Source organism: Vanellus vanellus (assembly GCF_965231255.1).
Source record: "Vanellus vanellus genome assembly, chromosome: 8".
NCBI classification, from domain to species: Eukaryota; Metazoa; Chordata; class Aves; order Charadriiformes; family Charadriidae; genus Vanellus; species Vanellus vanellus.
Window position 1 is genome coordinate 22,606,828 of NC_138913.1, and position 14,359 is coordinate 22,621,186.

The 14,359-nt window shown below is 37.9% G+C and overlaps 1 protein-coding gene across 1 annotated transcript in view; it reads left to right on the plus strand.

The window, feature by feature from the left end:
• SLC25A36 (solute carrier family 25 member 36) overlaps window positions 1-13,381 on the plus strand; it is a 36,175-nt gene extending 22,794 nt beyond the window's left edge. The window contains exons 5-7 of the mRNA XM_082487018.1: window positions 4,631-4,697; window positions 7,382-7,671; window positions 8,426-13,381. Of these exons, the coding sequence (XP_082343144.1) occupies window positions 4,631-4,697; window positions 7,382-7,671; window positions 8,426-8,619 (551 nt within the window). The 3' untranslated portion in view covers window positions 8,620-13,381. The remainder of the gene's footprint in view (window positions 1-4,630; window positions 4,698-7,381; window positions 7,672-8,425) is intronic.
• Window positions 13,382-14,359: the final 978 nt, after the last annotated feature.

A 14,359-nucleotide genomic window follows, 5' to 3' on the forward strand; every position in this document is an offset into this window, starting at 1 on the left:
AACTTGGACAGTGAATATACCTGAAGCATACTAAAAGAATGAGAATGTTTGCTTGTGTGAAGATAGTTTCTCTCCGTACATTTTGGTTAGGCAAAATTATCAGATTCGTTGTAAACTCTACCTTCTCATTGTACTTAATCTCTTTTGTCACAGAAAATAAAAAATTCTGTGGAGAACTGAATGAAAGATTTGATTCCTGTATGGCTTCCTGATTTGCCTTTTTAATGATTCATAGCCTCATTCAGACAACATGGTTGCAAATCTGCTGCAAAACTACTCTGCCTTGTATACTGTTGCTGTTCTTTCTGTAACTCTACTGGCAAACCAACCCAAGTGTAGACTTTTTTTATAAAAAAAAAAAAAAAATTGGTACCACATTATTACGGAGATACCAAACTTTTGTAAGTCTTAAGTAATATGTACGTAGTTACTTAATACCAAATAAAATGCATACTTAGTTCATTGATTATTGATATTAGAAAGTTTGATTTCATAAGGCATCTATCTTTTTCAGTGCTAAGACAAGGCTAGCTTTTTTGAATGGTGTTTGGGGAGGGAGTGGGGGAGAAGGAGGGTTCACTTGTAAATTTGATATATAGGTAAGTATTTGGAGATCAAAAATTGAACTGCTGCAAATGAGCAGAAATTTCAGTACTCAGTGCATTTTACACAACTATTTTAATATCTGTGGCCTGTTCTGATTATTTTTCTTTCTTTTTTTCCTAAACTTTACCTGAAAACAGTTAGATCTCACAATAACTAATTCACAAATCCTTCCAATGGGATTCGATTTGTACACATGTGTCTGATGAGGTCACTGCTTGTTGTTATGATACAGAAAAGCCTGTGTCTATTTTAGGCATTTACTGTACATTTCTCCTGTGAAAAGAGTGAGATCGTGTCATCTCATGCTCCCCATCCGCAGGTCACTTCCTGCAGAAATATGGACTAACTTAAACCTCGTGAGTACTGAACTGAGCGTCTCTTGCAGCCTCTAGTATAAGAACCACACATTGGGTTTGTGATATATATTAAATAAACAAAATAAGGGGAATTCACTTTCTGTATCTTGAACTCAAATGATGTGCATTGTGCAAAGACATCACTACTTAACTCTTAAGAGTTGTTTTTTTTCTGTGCAGTTCAGGGAAAGGTGGAAAATACCTTTCACTGATAGCTGCTGCTTTACTTGGCTCTGGCTAATTGAATGTCCCTACTGGGTTAAACAAGGCCTTTTACTTTTTTCAGTGTCCCAGAGCTGCCTTTTAAGTGCTGCAGCTGATACTCTGTGTTGTCACATTATTTCAAAGACCTCTTTTCTTTTTCTTTTTTAATATGTATACAATCTCCTTTCTGTCTCTCTGTTGTCTCTTTTTGGTTTGTTTTTCTTTTACTACTTTAGATTTTAATTCAGCATTTCATATTCACATGCATCTGTATCAATTACATTGGCTTATAGATTAAAAAAAAAATCCCTAACCTTTGAAATGTGATGCATAATAGGAATACCTGGGATCTTACCTGTCAGTAGCTGACATAGCTCAAAAAGTAGATTGAGATAACTCTTTCCATCTGAAACTGGGATACAATTTGATAGAATAAAACAGAAAAGTACAGGAGTTTCTGGTATTGCTAAATTGATCTACATTTCTAGTAAATCTGGAATTTTAATCTTTCTTGAGGGTACTACACATTGAGCATTGTAAAGCATTATAAAGTTCACTGAGACTTCTAAAAAGAAAAAAAGAAAAAAGAAAAAGGAAACAACTGATAGAGCTTCATACTAGCTCTGGAAATACCCCCACCTTTATTTTTTAACCAGTATTTTTGCTACAGATCTTCTGTATTTAAAAAGAAAAGCTTGCGTTATCAAAGATCCCAAAATTCTGGATGTTTCATGTTTTGGAGTGCTTTCCTTGGGTGTCAGCATCACTCAACTCTTAATTTATTTTTCTTCTTCCACTAACTCTATTTACTACATTACCTGTAAGAATTAAGCTGTAGTTTTTTCATCCTGAAACCTGAATTATTGAAGGCTCTGTGATTTGAAAGCTTTGGTTTGAACTGTCATGCCGTTCAGGCTTACGACTTCCCTAGGGAAAAAAATTGGCTATGCTGCTAAGTGTCTGATCCTACTGTTAGGGGTGCTATGCTTAAATAATGTTTAGAGCAACCCAGGGAGTGCAAGTTCAGAGTAAGTTGCATCCTGTGCCAGCCACGCTTCACTGGTGATTTCCAATATACTCTTGCCAGCCTGCCTAAAAGTATCAGGTGGCTGCTGTGGGCAAATACAGTCACTACTGCCACTCAGACACTGCCTCTGATCTCACTTGGGTGTTTCCTGTTCCAGGTTTAGGATCTACATAGGCCATTTTTTGGGGGTTGAGTAGGAAGGAGAAAGGGCTGAGCAGATAACACTGTAACATACTGTCTAGCAGTAACAAAATTCCAAAGTGTGTAACTTAAATAGGAATGCAAAACACTTGTTTTCTTCACTCTGAATTAAGAACTAGGAGGAACTTAAGAGCTAATTTTGTTTTGGTTTTTCTTCTAGAGAAACATCTTTCCTGGAAAATGTGTTGGTAGGGGAAGTTATTTTTCCTCACCTTATTGAAAAGTCTTTGCAGTCCTGTGCATTCCTGGTGCCCTTGACTGCACTATAGATATGGAAAGATTCTGATTTGAAGTAAAAGAAAAATAAAGCTTTCTTAATGCTAGTATAAAAAGAAATAAATGCAAGAACAATGTTTTCTTTCAGTTTAGATCAACCCAGAGTCAAGTGCTGCTGGAATCAGTGGAGTTCCTATGGCATTAAGTGACAGGTCAGAAGGGCTCTAGCTAGTAGAAGTGCAGAACCTTTTTTGCAGGATGTTTTAAAAACACCCTGTGCCTTGTTATAGTAGAGGAGTTCCCTGATGCTTTGAGTTTTTACATAATTATATGCCTACATGAAATGGAGATAAAAGGCACTTTGGGCTTGTTAGGATTTCAGTCCATTGTATGAAGGATATACATGTACCTAGACATGAAGGGGAGGGAGGGAGTGGGGAATGGATCAGGGAAAAAAGTCAAATCCAAACCTTCATCTACCCAATAAATTCACAGGAAGTAATTCAGTTAAGAGGTTTGAGTCAGTTTAAAAATCTATTTAATCAAAAGATGAAACTGAAATCCCTAATGTAGTTTTACTACTTTGGCACAGAAATATAGGTAAATCTTAGTGGCTGCTAAACCTCATAATGCGTCTTTGAAATGTAACTGAAAATCCTGATGACCTATTTAACATTTGGGGTGGGAGGTAGAACAAACCTTAAAACAGTTAAGATCCCCTGGCATTTCTCCAAGTATTGCCGTCATTTGTGTGCAATGTAAACCTAGATTGTGATTGAACAGAAGTAACATGTGTGCAAGCAGTTCTGCTAAATATATATATTTATGTAAGCTGTTAACGATCTCCATAAGCAAGCTTATTGATAGCCTGTTCGTTGTATAAGTATTGTGCACCAGATATGCACTGAACAAGATAACTTTGTTGCTTTCCCACAACCCCAGTCCATTCCCTTGCAGGAGGGCAGCATGTCTTTGTAGTGATATACAAGTGATGTGTGTCACTTAGAAAGCAAGTGTCTAAATTTATCATCTCTTGCCTGGCCATGTTCCAGCTCTTCCCTTTTCCTTTTCTCTCCTGCAGACATGTCACCTCATTAATGGTGCACGTGTGGTATTACAACTCTAGATGGTTTTTTATTATTTTTTTTTTTTAAGAGCTGCCTCTCACTCTGCTCTTTTTCTCTCCACGGTTGTGCGGAAGTAAGAGTGTTCTTACTTCTTTCCTTTATTTTTTTTTAAATTTGTTTCCTTTTCTCTTTTTCTTCCTTTTCTTTTTCTTTAGTGGACTGAAAAATCAAAGCTTTAACCCTTAGCCCTTATGCAAGCCCAAATAGTTGCTGTCTGTCTGGATAGTTAAAAGTCATGCTACTTACTTTAACAATTTAAACACTCATATCCTTGTAAAAGTATTCCTGGGCCAACCAACAATCTGTGCTTTGAATACTAAATAAAACAATAGTGCTCAAATTTAACTGCTCTTTATAGCTCAGTATTAAAAGGTCTCTTAACTTACAGTAATACATACCTTTTAACTGCACCAAAAGTAGTATTTATTCAGTCTGCATGCTTTTAAACTCGGATTGTATTTCAGGTAGCAAATTAAATTGATACAATGTTTTATACCATCTCAAATTGCTATAGCTGTATCTGCAGTGTGGTCTTATTGATGTGATTTCCAAATTGGCTAATATTAGTCTAGCTAGTTTTGCTGTTCTATGGTGTCAAAACAGGGTTGGTATTATTAGATAGGCAGAGAAATGTACACAATTGGGCTTATTTTATATGGGGTGTCTCTTCCTAAGAATCAAAATTACTCAATATTAATGTAAAATTAAAAAATAAACATTTATTGGCTGTATGGAATCATAAAATATCATTAAAGAGCATCAATGGGTACTTTCTAAAATTCAGTATAGTCCGAGTTTTTGCATCCATTGTACCTTACTGTGTGCATTTCGAACTTAGATGCAGTTGCTCTTATGATACTATCATGTCTAACTTCTCTTTTTAAATATTTTAGGTTTTACTGCAATCACAACAACTAATCCCATTTGGCTAGTAAAGACACGATTGCAGCTTGATGCAAGGTAAGAATATGAGAATCTACTAGTGACAATGGGAAATATCACTGCTGTGATAAGATTTCGTTTAAATGTTGTGAATCTGTTCTGCATTCCAAAATGGAGTGATTCTTTAAATACCTGACACTTTGAATTAGAAGGTTGACGCTGATCTAGCTACAAGTTACACTATCATTTTTTCTCTATTTTAATCTCCGCTTTCTAAGGCATGCTTGACACACTGTAGTAGACTCGCTAGCAAATTTGGAATTAATTGCAAGGTTACAGTCACAGTTGGTACAACATTATTTTAATGAATGTTTATGTTTTTCCTTCAGTAATACATTCTCTCTATTTTTTAGCTGTTGAGCTAAACACCCCTGAAATAAGGACTTAAGTATTTCAGCAAAAGCTTAAAAAAATGCCAGAAACATCCTGCCTTTCTTTTTTTTTTTTTTACATGTAATGAGCTCTAGTCTACTATAAAAAGGGGAAGACTGCTTTCATGGATCCACACACAAGAATTGTCCTAATGCAAGATAGTCAATAGAAGTTGTTTAGACTTATTACAGAATCAATTACAGAAACTGTTATTACAAAACTTGTAAAGAAGTAAAATTTTATGCAAATAAGGAGGAAGGAAGAATATATTCCCATCTATTTTAAACTCTAGGGAGAGGCTGATATGATGCAAGTGTCTCAATGCAACTGTCTTGTTTGTTTTATAGACTTTCTTACTGAAAACTTAGCATGCAATATAAAATTCTTCAGCCATTCTAAATACATTAAGGAGCTGCATACTCATCTTTTGGAGATCTGTTGGACTTTCTGTATTAAGTGCATATTAGCATTTTTCTTCTCAGCAGGTATATTGTCAGCTGCAAGGTGACCATGCTAAATATATTCCAGAACTAGTTTTACCATGAGATTTTTTTTTGTGATGACACTATACAATTGCAGTGATAATTCTATTACTAATTCCAAGGGTGTTTTGGTGCTATGTGCAACCTGATGGCATGTTGTGCCTGTGCTTGTTTTTTACTGATTAGTTAAATTGCTTAAACTATAGGGATTTAAGGAAATCTGGGAAAATCATGGATTGCTTGTGCACATTATTTCTGTAGATTATATCAAGCACATTGTTCATGTGGGAGACCTGAAGAAGGAAGTACCTTCTGCCTTTGTGTAGGACGCTGCAATTACATGGGCTAATCTATCACATGCTGCGTTCTCAGCTCTTCTAGCTCAGCTCTTACTAGAGACATAAAAACATTGTCATGTGGGATTATCCTGGCCTGATCTTGTTTCTGTTGAAGTTCTTATCAAAAATCCTACTGATCCCAGTAAGAGCTGGAGAAGCCATGAAATTGCTTTGTCATTCATGACAATGTTGTGTGTCTTGCGCATCAGAAGAACAAACTCTTACAGCAGTTTGTCAGTGCACCCATCCAGGTGTACTAGGGATGTGGGGATTAGGGTGCCCCTGGAGCTGGCAGCTGTTGGTCCAACTGCTCTTCTCACCAGTTTTTCTCTGACTCTTTGGCCTGTTGGCAGATCAGCCCTAGTCCTCTGCAGCATCTACCACTTTGCTTATTCAAGATCTCATTTGCAGCTATGTGTGCCCACTCTCTCTTAATTGTGCTTGGTACCTTATTTCATAGCTGTCTGCATTCCAGGTTCAAACCATCAGGACTTAAATTCTGCCATCTAGTGATGCCTCATTCTACCTGCATAATAGCTACTGCCACTGGCTGCTGTGCTTTGACAGTAGCCATATGAGTTACCATAACTTCTTACAAGGTTATTTGCTGTTTTACTCTGTGTAACTTGCTCACTCGAGAGACCTCTGCTGGCAGAATCCATGTGCCTGCAAGTGCCTGCACTCGCTGCTGCAACGAAGCATATTTTATATAGTTTCATCGTGGTTTTGCATAGCTGTGTACAGTATGCTAAGTATTTAAATATGCACAAATCAGTTTAGTAAGCAAGCTAAAAATGGGAAAAAGGTTTTATTTGCCAAATATTGGTTGATATAGTCATGTCAAATGAGCATTTTCCTTGACATCAGCAGTGGCTTAATTGATTCAAATAAAAGCTACCTGTGTTATATTGGTTGGTATGCTCCCTTAGGATATCCTAGTTGTTTGCTGATAACTGTGATGCTGTGAGGTCTGCTGCTTGAACTCAACCACCGCTTTCATGTTCATATGCCTTACAGCCATATAGCCATAGAATAGTTTAGTTTGGGCTGTACTGTAAAACCTGTGCTTCTGGAACAGGATGGGTAATTGCTATGCTATGGAAATATTTGATGCAAAATTTAGGGAAAATCCACTCTCACTGCACAGAAGAAAATGGTCATTTTTCATGAGTCACTGACATTTACAGTTCATTTAGGAGTCTCTTTTCAAGTGATTTAGTCCTTTATTCTGTAAGACTTGGGGAGGCCTAGAGCTGTTCAACTTGTCTATGTGATGCTTTTTCCTTAGTCACCATATGAAGTTTGGCTTGGATTCAGTGTAATGCTTTACCTGTGCTGAAGGCCTTTCAGACTTTCACTTCAGGTTGTGTGTTCTTAAATGTATCTGAATTGGAGCCCCTTGGCACCAGTGTGAGATGTTTAAGTCCTCTTGTCACTCAAGCAGAACTTTAATTATTTTCCAGTCTCAAGTTGCACCAGCTTGATGTCTGTCTTGCTCTCTCCTTTTTAGGAATCGTGGAGAAAAGCGAATGAGTGCTTTTGAATGTGTCAGAAAAGTTTATCGATCAGATGGTATTAAAGGATTTTACAGAGGAATGTCAGCATCCTACGCAGGCATATCTGAGACTGTTATTCATTTTGTTATTTATGAGAGTATCAAGAGGAAACTACTGGAGTATAAGACTGCTTCTGCCATGGACAATGAGGATGAATCAGCAAAAGAAGCTTCAGACTTTGTTGGAATGATGATGGCTGCTGCCACTTCTAAAACTTGTGCAACGTCAATAGCATATCCCCATGGTAAGTGGGGCTTGTACAGCTGAGAGCCTGAGTCAAAGGGAGTCTTTTGAGTGGTATTTGTAGCAGACTTTGGCTCACTTGCTCAAGAACTATTTCTTCGTCTAAAACTTTTCACATCAGATTCAGTGAGTCACTGTGAGAATAATATTCAGAGATGGAAGTATTTAAGTGGATATCTAGCATGGGCTCTCCTTAGGCAATGTTTATTTTTCCAAAGGATTTGCCAGGGTATGGCCCAAAGTACTTAAGGAGAAGGTCGTCTTTTTCTCTTGGAATATCCCTATATACTCAGCAATTTCACATAATTTGCCAGGAAGTTCTTGTTGCCCTTCTAGGAAAACAGCCGGTCTAGTTTGATTTTTTTTTTTTCAGTTGCATGTAGTTTTCCTGCAAATTAGTTGTATACACAACTAATTTGTATATACATTAAGTGTGTTAATGGATTGAATACTTCATTAGTGCTAACTGTCAAGCTACAACATAAGCCTAAACAAAAGTCCTATTCTGGATTTTTAGTTAAGCAAATGAACTTTCCTTGCTTAGTCAGATATCTAATACTGCCCAAAAATGTAACTTGTTCTCCTCTTACACATACTTAATTTGCTTCTCTGTCTTCTTCCACCTTTCTTAACGAGTTCTTTTGAGACTGAAAACTGGGGGAGAGGGAAAGGTTGTAACGTAAAATCACTAATTGGTTTCTGAGAAAAATAATGAAAAGCGGTGAATATAACCACATGTGGTTTTCTTTGTACAGAGGTGGTACGAACAAGACTAAGAGAAGAGGGAACAAAATACAGATCTTTCTTCCAGACATTATCTTTGCTCGTGCGAGAAGAAGGGTATGGATCCCTCTACCGAGGTTTAACTACACATCTGATCAGACAGATTCCAAACACGGCTATCATGATGTCAACCTATGAAGTGGTAGTCTACTTGCTCGATGGATAGCAGCTTGACAAGGCTTCCTAGAAGAAGGTGGAAGACTGAAAGACTGGAGTGGACCACTGAATGTCAGTGCCAATGTGGTGGGCGAAAGGAAAGTTATACGAGGAACACATAGCTATGGACAAACAGAAGGTTGATTGTGGGCAACTATGAATAATTTTGCTGCCTTATTGTATGGTCTCTTGGCAATGTGACAAATGGGAACTGCCCCTTAGGGAATGCCTTTATACATCTCAATTCAAACTTGTTACTTTCTTTTAATCTGTTAATCTAGACAAGGCCATTCAGTCATCTACAGAGACCTGATGGGTGAGGGAGGGGGCATAAAATACACTCTTGGGCAGCCTTATTCACTTCTGTTAGCAGTTGCTCTCAACTACATCCTTTTTGTTCTGTTTTACTGCACAGTAACCTGTTGGAAGAATGGGGAAGACAGGACTTTCATACCTTTCCATACCTGAAACTTCCATTCAGTTGCTCTGAAGATTCATAGAGACTGAGGTAGTAGTCAGTGTGTAAAGTTTTCCATGTTGCTACCTCAAGACAATACAGCACAGGGACCCAGAACAGAGTTATTTCTTCACTAAAAAGGCGATACTTGTTCTTTTCTTTGAAGTTTGAGCAGTGTTGTAGGTTAGTGAGAGAGGATCTGATTGTTGAACTCCTCAGGTAATCAGTCTCTCAATATTGGTGTATGTGGATTTCTAGTTCTGCTGCATCATCCTTTTTCTTTTCTGGAACTTTCCTTCCTTAAGCAAGAGAGATCTGTGTCACATTCTCCAGTATCATGACTCTTCCTTGACACCCACACAGGGTCAGGTCACTCACACAGCTAAGGAAGAACTTGCTGAATGCTACTTCATAGCTTTTTAAAGGTTTCTTAATGTGATGAGAAATCTCAACTAGTCCAGCCTGCCATTTGTGAAGATGGGATTCACTTAAATAGTTTCATTCTACCTAAGAACAAGCTGTATTACCCTAAAATGTCTGGCAAAGCCTGACTTGTATTACCAGTGTCTGTATGGGAGTATAGGGGAAGAACACATATCACCATGGCTAAGGCGACCAGAAAGCATAAAACTGCAGAAGTTGTGATAGATATTTTTTGCTGTGCAGAAGGTTGGAGAAAACTGTAATTGAGACTTTCTTGTAAGCATTCGCCTTGATAATTGCTGTATCACTTCTTCCAACTTGAGCCTGTGTACTGAACTACAGCTGACAGTATAACCTTGTCCTCCAAACTGTCTGAATATTCAGGCATTGTTTTTTGTTTTTCTATAAGCCAATTGGAAAACCATGTGTTGCGTTCGGCACCAAGGCTTAGCTAGTCTATTCTGTCATAATTTACAGGGCTTTCCAAAACCATACAGATGGAGCGTCAAAATCTAGAAGTTTATTGTTACAAGAACTTGTTCAGCTTTCCAAACAGAATTCTCTTATCTGCACTTTGAATACTTCTCAGTCTGCATCCATGATGATCCTTATGAGGAAGATGATCGTTATAAATTTGGGGCAATAGCTTTCTACATATAAATGCTGCTACACTGGTGTGGACAGTACTGTGCTATCAATTCTTCCAGTGTGGTACTTCAGTTCACTTAAACTGAGCATTGTGTGCAATGGCTTTATTTTATGAATGACTCCTTACGCACTTTGTGGCCTTCTTACAGCTCGTGACTTCTCTTCCTCTTCTCTGTAATCAAACTATGTTCAGAACATGCAGTTTGTTCTTAAACAAAGCATGTGGTTTGATTTCCATGTGAGCTGTGCAGGATAAAACATTTTATGCTGTAGATGCATAGCATCTCTGTTGCAGTAGTTCTGTAGGCTGTATGTAAAAGCTTGAAGCTTACAGAACAATCAGTCTGGACTTTTCTCATTTGCTTTCATTTATTTTGACCATTGTCGTGTTCTCCACAGTGTCAAAGTATTGGAATACTTCATGTAATTTGCTCTACTGATTGCTGATACTTCTAAAAGCCACCTATAGTATGTGCAGCAACCTTGCAGTGGAGGCTTGGCTGTATTAACTTCCTTCTCTTTGGAAAATGTGATCTTACCTTTTTAAAGGCAGAGAGCATGGTCTGTGACGTGCCCACAAAGGTGAACTTCGTTGTTCTTTTAAAGAAGCGAGGGGAGCACTTAAATGCATGCTCTAAGGGGCTTTTTCTATTTATCTTTCTAGGAAAAATCTGGAGTGTTCGTGACTCTGACTTAAGTCTTGCTGTGATGCTATTGTTCAGATAACTCAACCAAGTGCAGGAATAGCTACTTACTGTAATTTTTGTTCTGTAGAAAGTGGATTACTCTGAATAATCTGGATAGTCTTTAAGTCATAGCCAAAATGTAAATTGGCAAAGACAATATTGGAGTTCATGAATACAGTTAACACTTGAATTAGCCCAGGCTTCATGAGACTTACTCTCCTCTCTTTATTGGATACATTCTCCCTTGGTTTACATTTCATCCCCTGTTAATTCACTGGGTACCATGTGTGTGCCTTCTCTGGGTGAGAACAGACCCCCTGGAGTTGCGAAGTAGAAAATGTTAACAAGGACAATTGAATATGGGTGACAACAGCTAAAAATAGACAATCAGCTTATTATTCCACCCTTTTAATGGGTGCTTGAGCAATGTTTTAAACTTCAGGGGTGATCTTTTTGGCTTGCTTTACATAACAAAATATAAACCCAAAGTTTCTTGGGATTTTTGAACTACCAGTACATACAAAGTTACCTCTGAAATATTTCCCAAAGATCTTTAAATTATTTATGTAGTTCTCTTTATTTATTATAGAAACTCAAAGGAAATAAGAAGATGCTACATTCAGTAATATCCTTAAATACAGAACTGAAAGGAGTGGGTTTAAACTTTCTTGTAACTTAGATGGTCATCTTGATTTATATTTGAATGTAATGTATTTATGTCACACTTTTCTATGCTAGAGGCAAAAGTCTTGGATATCTGAAAAACTCTCAGTAATTAATTATTTCCACGTATTTCCCTTGCCTAGATGAAACTTAAATGTTATTGCAAGCTGTTTAAAATTTTCACTCGGCAAGCAGTTAGATTTGGAAAACGCTGTGAGACTGCAGTTTCTGGAACCAGTCAAAAGATGGCACTGGAGGATGCCTTCTTCAGAGGGAAAAAGGGGCTGCTCTGCCAGGGCCTGGCTAGCTTGGTGTGTTACAGTGTGCTGCTTGTCACTGAGGGCCTGTGCCATGGTGGTGGGGGGACGTGGCAAAGTGGTCCAAGTTTGGAAAGTCAGTAAAAGGGAGACTTCAGTGAATGCCATGACATTTCACAGCCCCTCTATTACTCATTCAGTCCCTGTAGAGCTGTGCGAGTTGTGTGCTGCAGAGGGCTGAGCCCAGCCTTCAAACTAAGACATCTGCTCTTTGTGTCTGATTTGCTGATCTGCTAGCCTATGTTGTTTTAAGTAGGTTTACACTAGGGATTTATGGAGTTTTTTTGATTTAATTGTAACTGAAACATCAGCCTGTTCACTTGTATATTGACATTGTCTATCTAGTTCCCTGTTTACGTAAAGCACTCCATATATTTCCTTTCTGATTGAGGTGTTTGTTAATGACAGTTTCTAGTATTCTGTTTTTGTTCTTATGACATTTGTAACATTCCTCAGACTGTACATTTTAAAAGAATGCTTCCAGAGACAAAAGATTGGAGAGCCTCTATAAATGTTGCTTCCTGTTTAAACTGTTTAAATCTGGAAAACAAGCTGAACACTGAAGTGTGCCTAGGTAAATGTACTGCTTTTTTCAACTTTGTCTGTTAAGACTCAGTTATGTAAGTTTTTGGTTCTTCTATTTAAGAGTGTCTGCCTACCCTGCGTATGTGAACATAATTATGCCCTTGGAGTCATTGCTAAATGCTCACAAATGACAGTTTGAGAATACTTCAGTGTTCATGTGAGGTTTGCTATTATTATTGCATACATGTAGTTGGCTGTAAACTATGTGCATTTACTCTGTTAAAGCGAACTATTTTGTTTGAATTGCTTTAAAGTTTAAAGCAAATTAAAATTATGTGCTTCTATTCAAATGTTGCCTTCTGTGCTAAACTGTACACTACTTTGAACCTTTTAATTTTTTATTATTGATATATATCAGTGCCTGGACAGTTGAGATTAAAAACAAGCAATTCATTAGGAGATCCCAGTAAATCATTTTATCTTGTGCTGTTTTATAGTAGCTGAAAATAATGTATCTGTATTGTATCTATAGTATGTTCTTTTTGCAGGGGTTCATGGATGACTTAAACTAGTCAGATGTGTTCTTGCAGCTGGGTTTGAATACTGTTACCTTTGCGCAGCTAAGTGTCACTGTCAACTGAGATTCAGTAACTCGTGATCAGAAAACTTGTGTCCATTTAAAGTGCCAGCTAGGACAGGCCACTGCTGGCAAAAATGAGGAGGAGTAATTCCTTAAAATGTTCAGACTTAATTGCACATGCAGTTATAACCAAGTCCTCAAATCTGTAATGTTATTTGGTATCCTTTCTCTCAACAGTAGGCATTTGATCTGAAGTCTGTCCTCAGAACTTCCTCAGAAGTCATTTTGCAAACATATACTTAAATTTTGTTTGGTGGTGGCTGTGTGCTGTGTGTTTTTACCCTCACTATGTGTTCTGGAACTGAATCCTTTGCAGCCTCTAATGTTGAGCCAGGCTTGATGTCTGTGATTTGATTCTTTCAGCTATTCAGAACTATTTCAAAACTTCTATTAAAACAGCACATCTGTGATAACTTTTCAGTGGGTGTAAATGTGACTTGACCTACCTTTCTCTGCTTCTGAGACTTTCTAGCTTCTGGGACAGCCAGGCTTAGCGTTTATCAGTCTTCTGCAATCAGTACAGGCAACCATTGTGCCTATCCTTAACGCATCCAAAATTATGTCTCTAACTGACATAACGGTAATTGTTGATCTTTCACTCTGACTCTCTGGAAGAAGCAGATTGGCAGGGCAGAGCTCAGGTTAAGTGTTTGGGGATGTTTTGACACTTGTGCTGCTTTACAACCCTTTTTCCTGGAGGGGTTGTATGAAGCTTGCCCTGGACAAAAAGTATGTGTGCAAAATGAAGGTATACTTAAAATCCTAACTGAGTTATGGCTGGGTATTAATGTAGCAGCGTAGTCTGACACTGATGCAACCTAAAAGCATATGAGGTTTAACAATGACCTCTTTCACAAAAGAAAGCCTTTGAATTTGGTAATGCGCTTAACACTAAAATAAAAAGGTACTTCCGAAGACAAATACTGCTCTCATCTTCTATGCACTATTGCCAGCCAGTGTGCTTTGTGCTGACTCAGAACATCATATCTTGCACAACTTTTGTCAAAGGCAGGAAATGCCAGAACAGAAATCTGGTTCTCTGGAGTAAATTGATACAAACAAAATAGTGTATTGAACTGTGGAAGATACATTGGAGAGGAGGACCTTCTGGTTTTGTAGATGGAATATCTTGAGGGATGCTTTTATGACTGGTTTCACTAATGCAGAGATACTTGTTAATGATAGAACTGTGTGAAGTTAACTAGAAGCTTTCAAAGGCGAGCTCCAGATGAAACTTACTTCTAATTCTGGGTAGACTTCTACCCAAGGGACTGTTTCCTCCCTTAACTGTGGCTCTTGAGAGGTCAGGAGCTTTACCTAATCCTGCTCCTGCAGCAGACACAATGTTTGTTTAGCCTGGAGAAGAGAAGGCTGAAAGGGGATCTCATTAA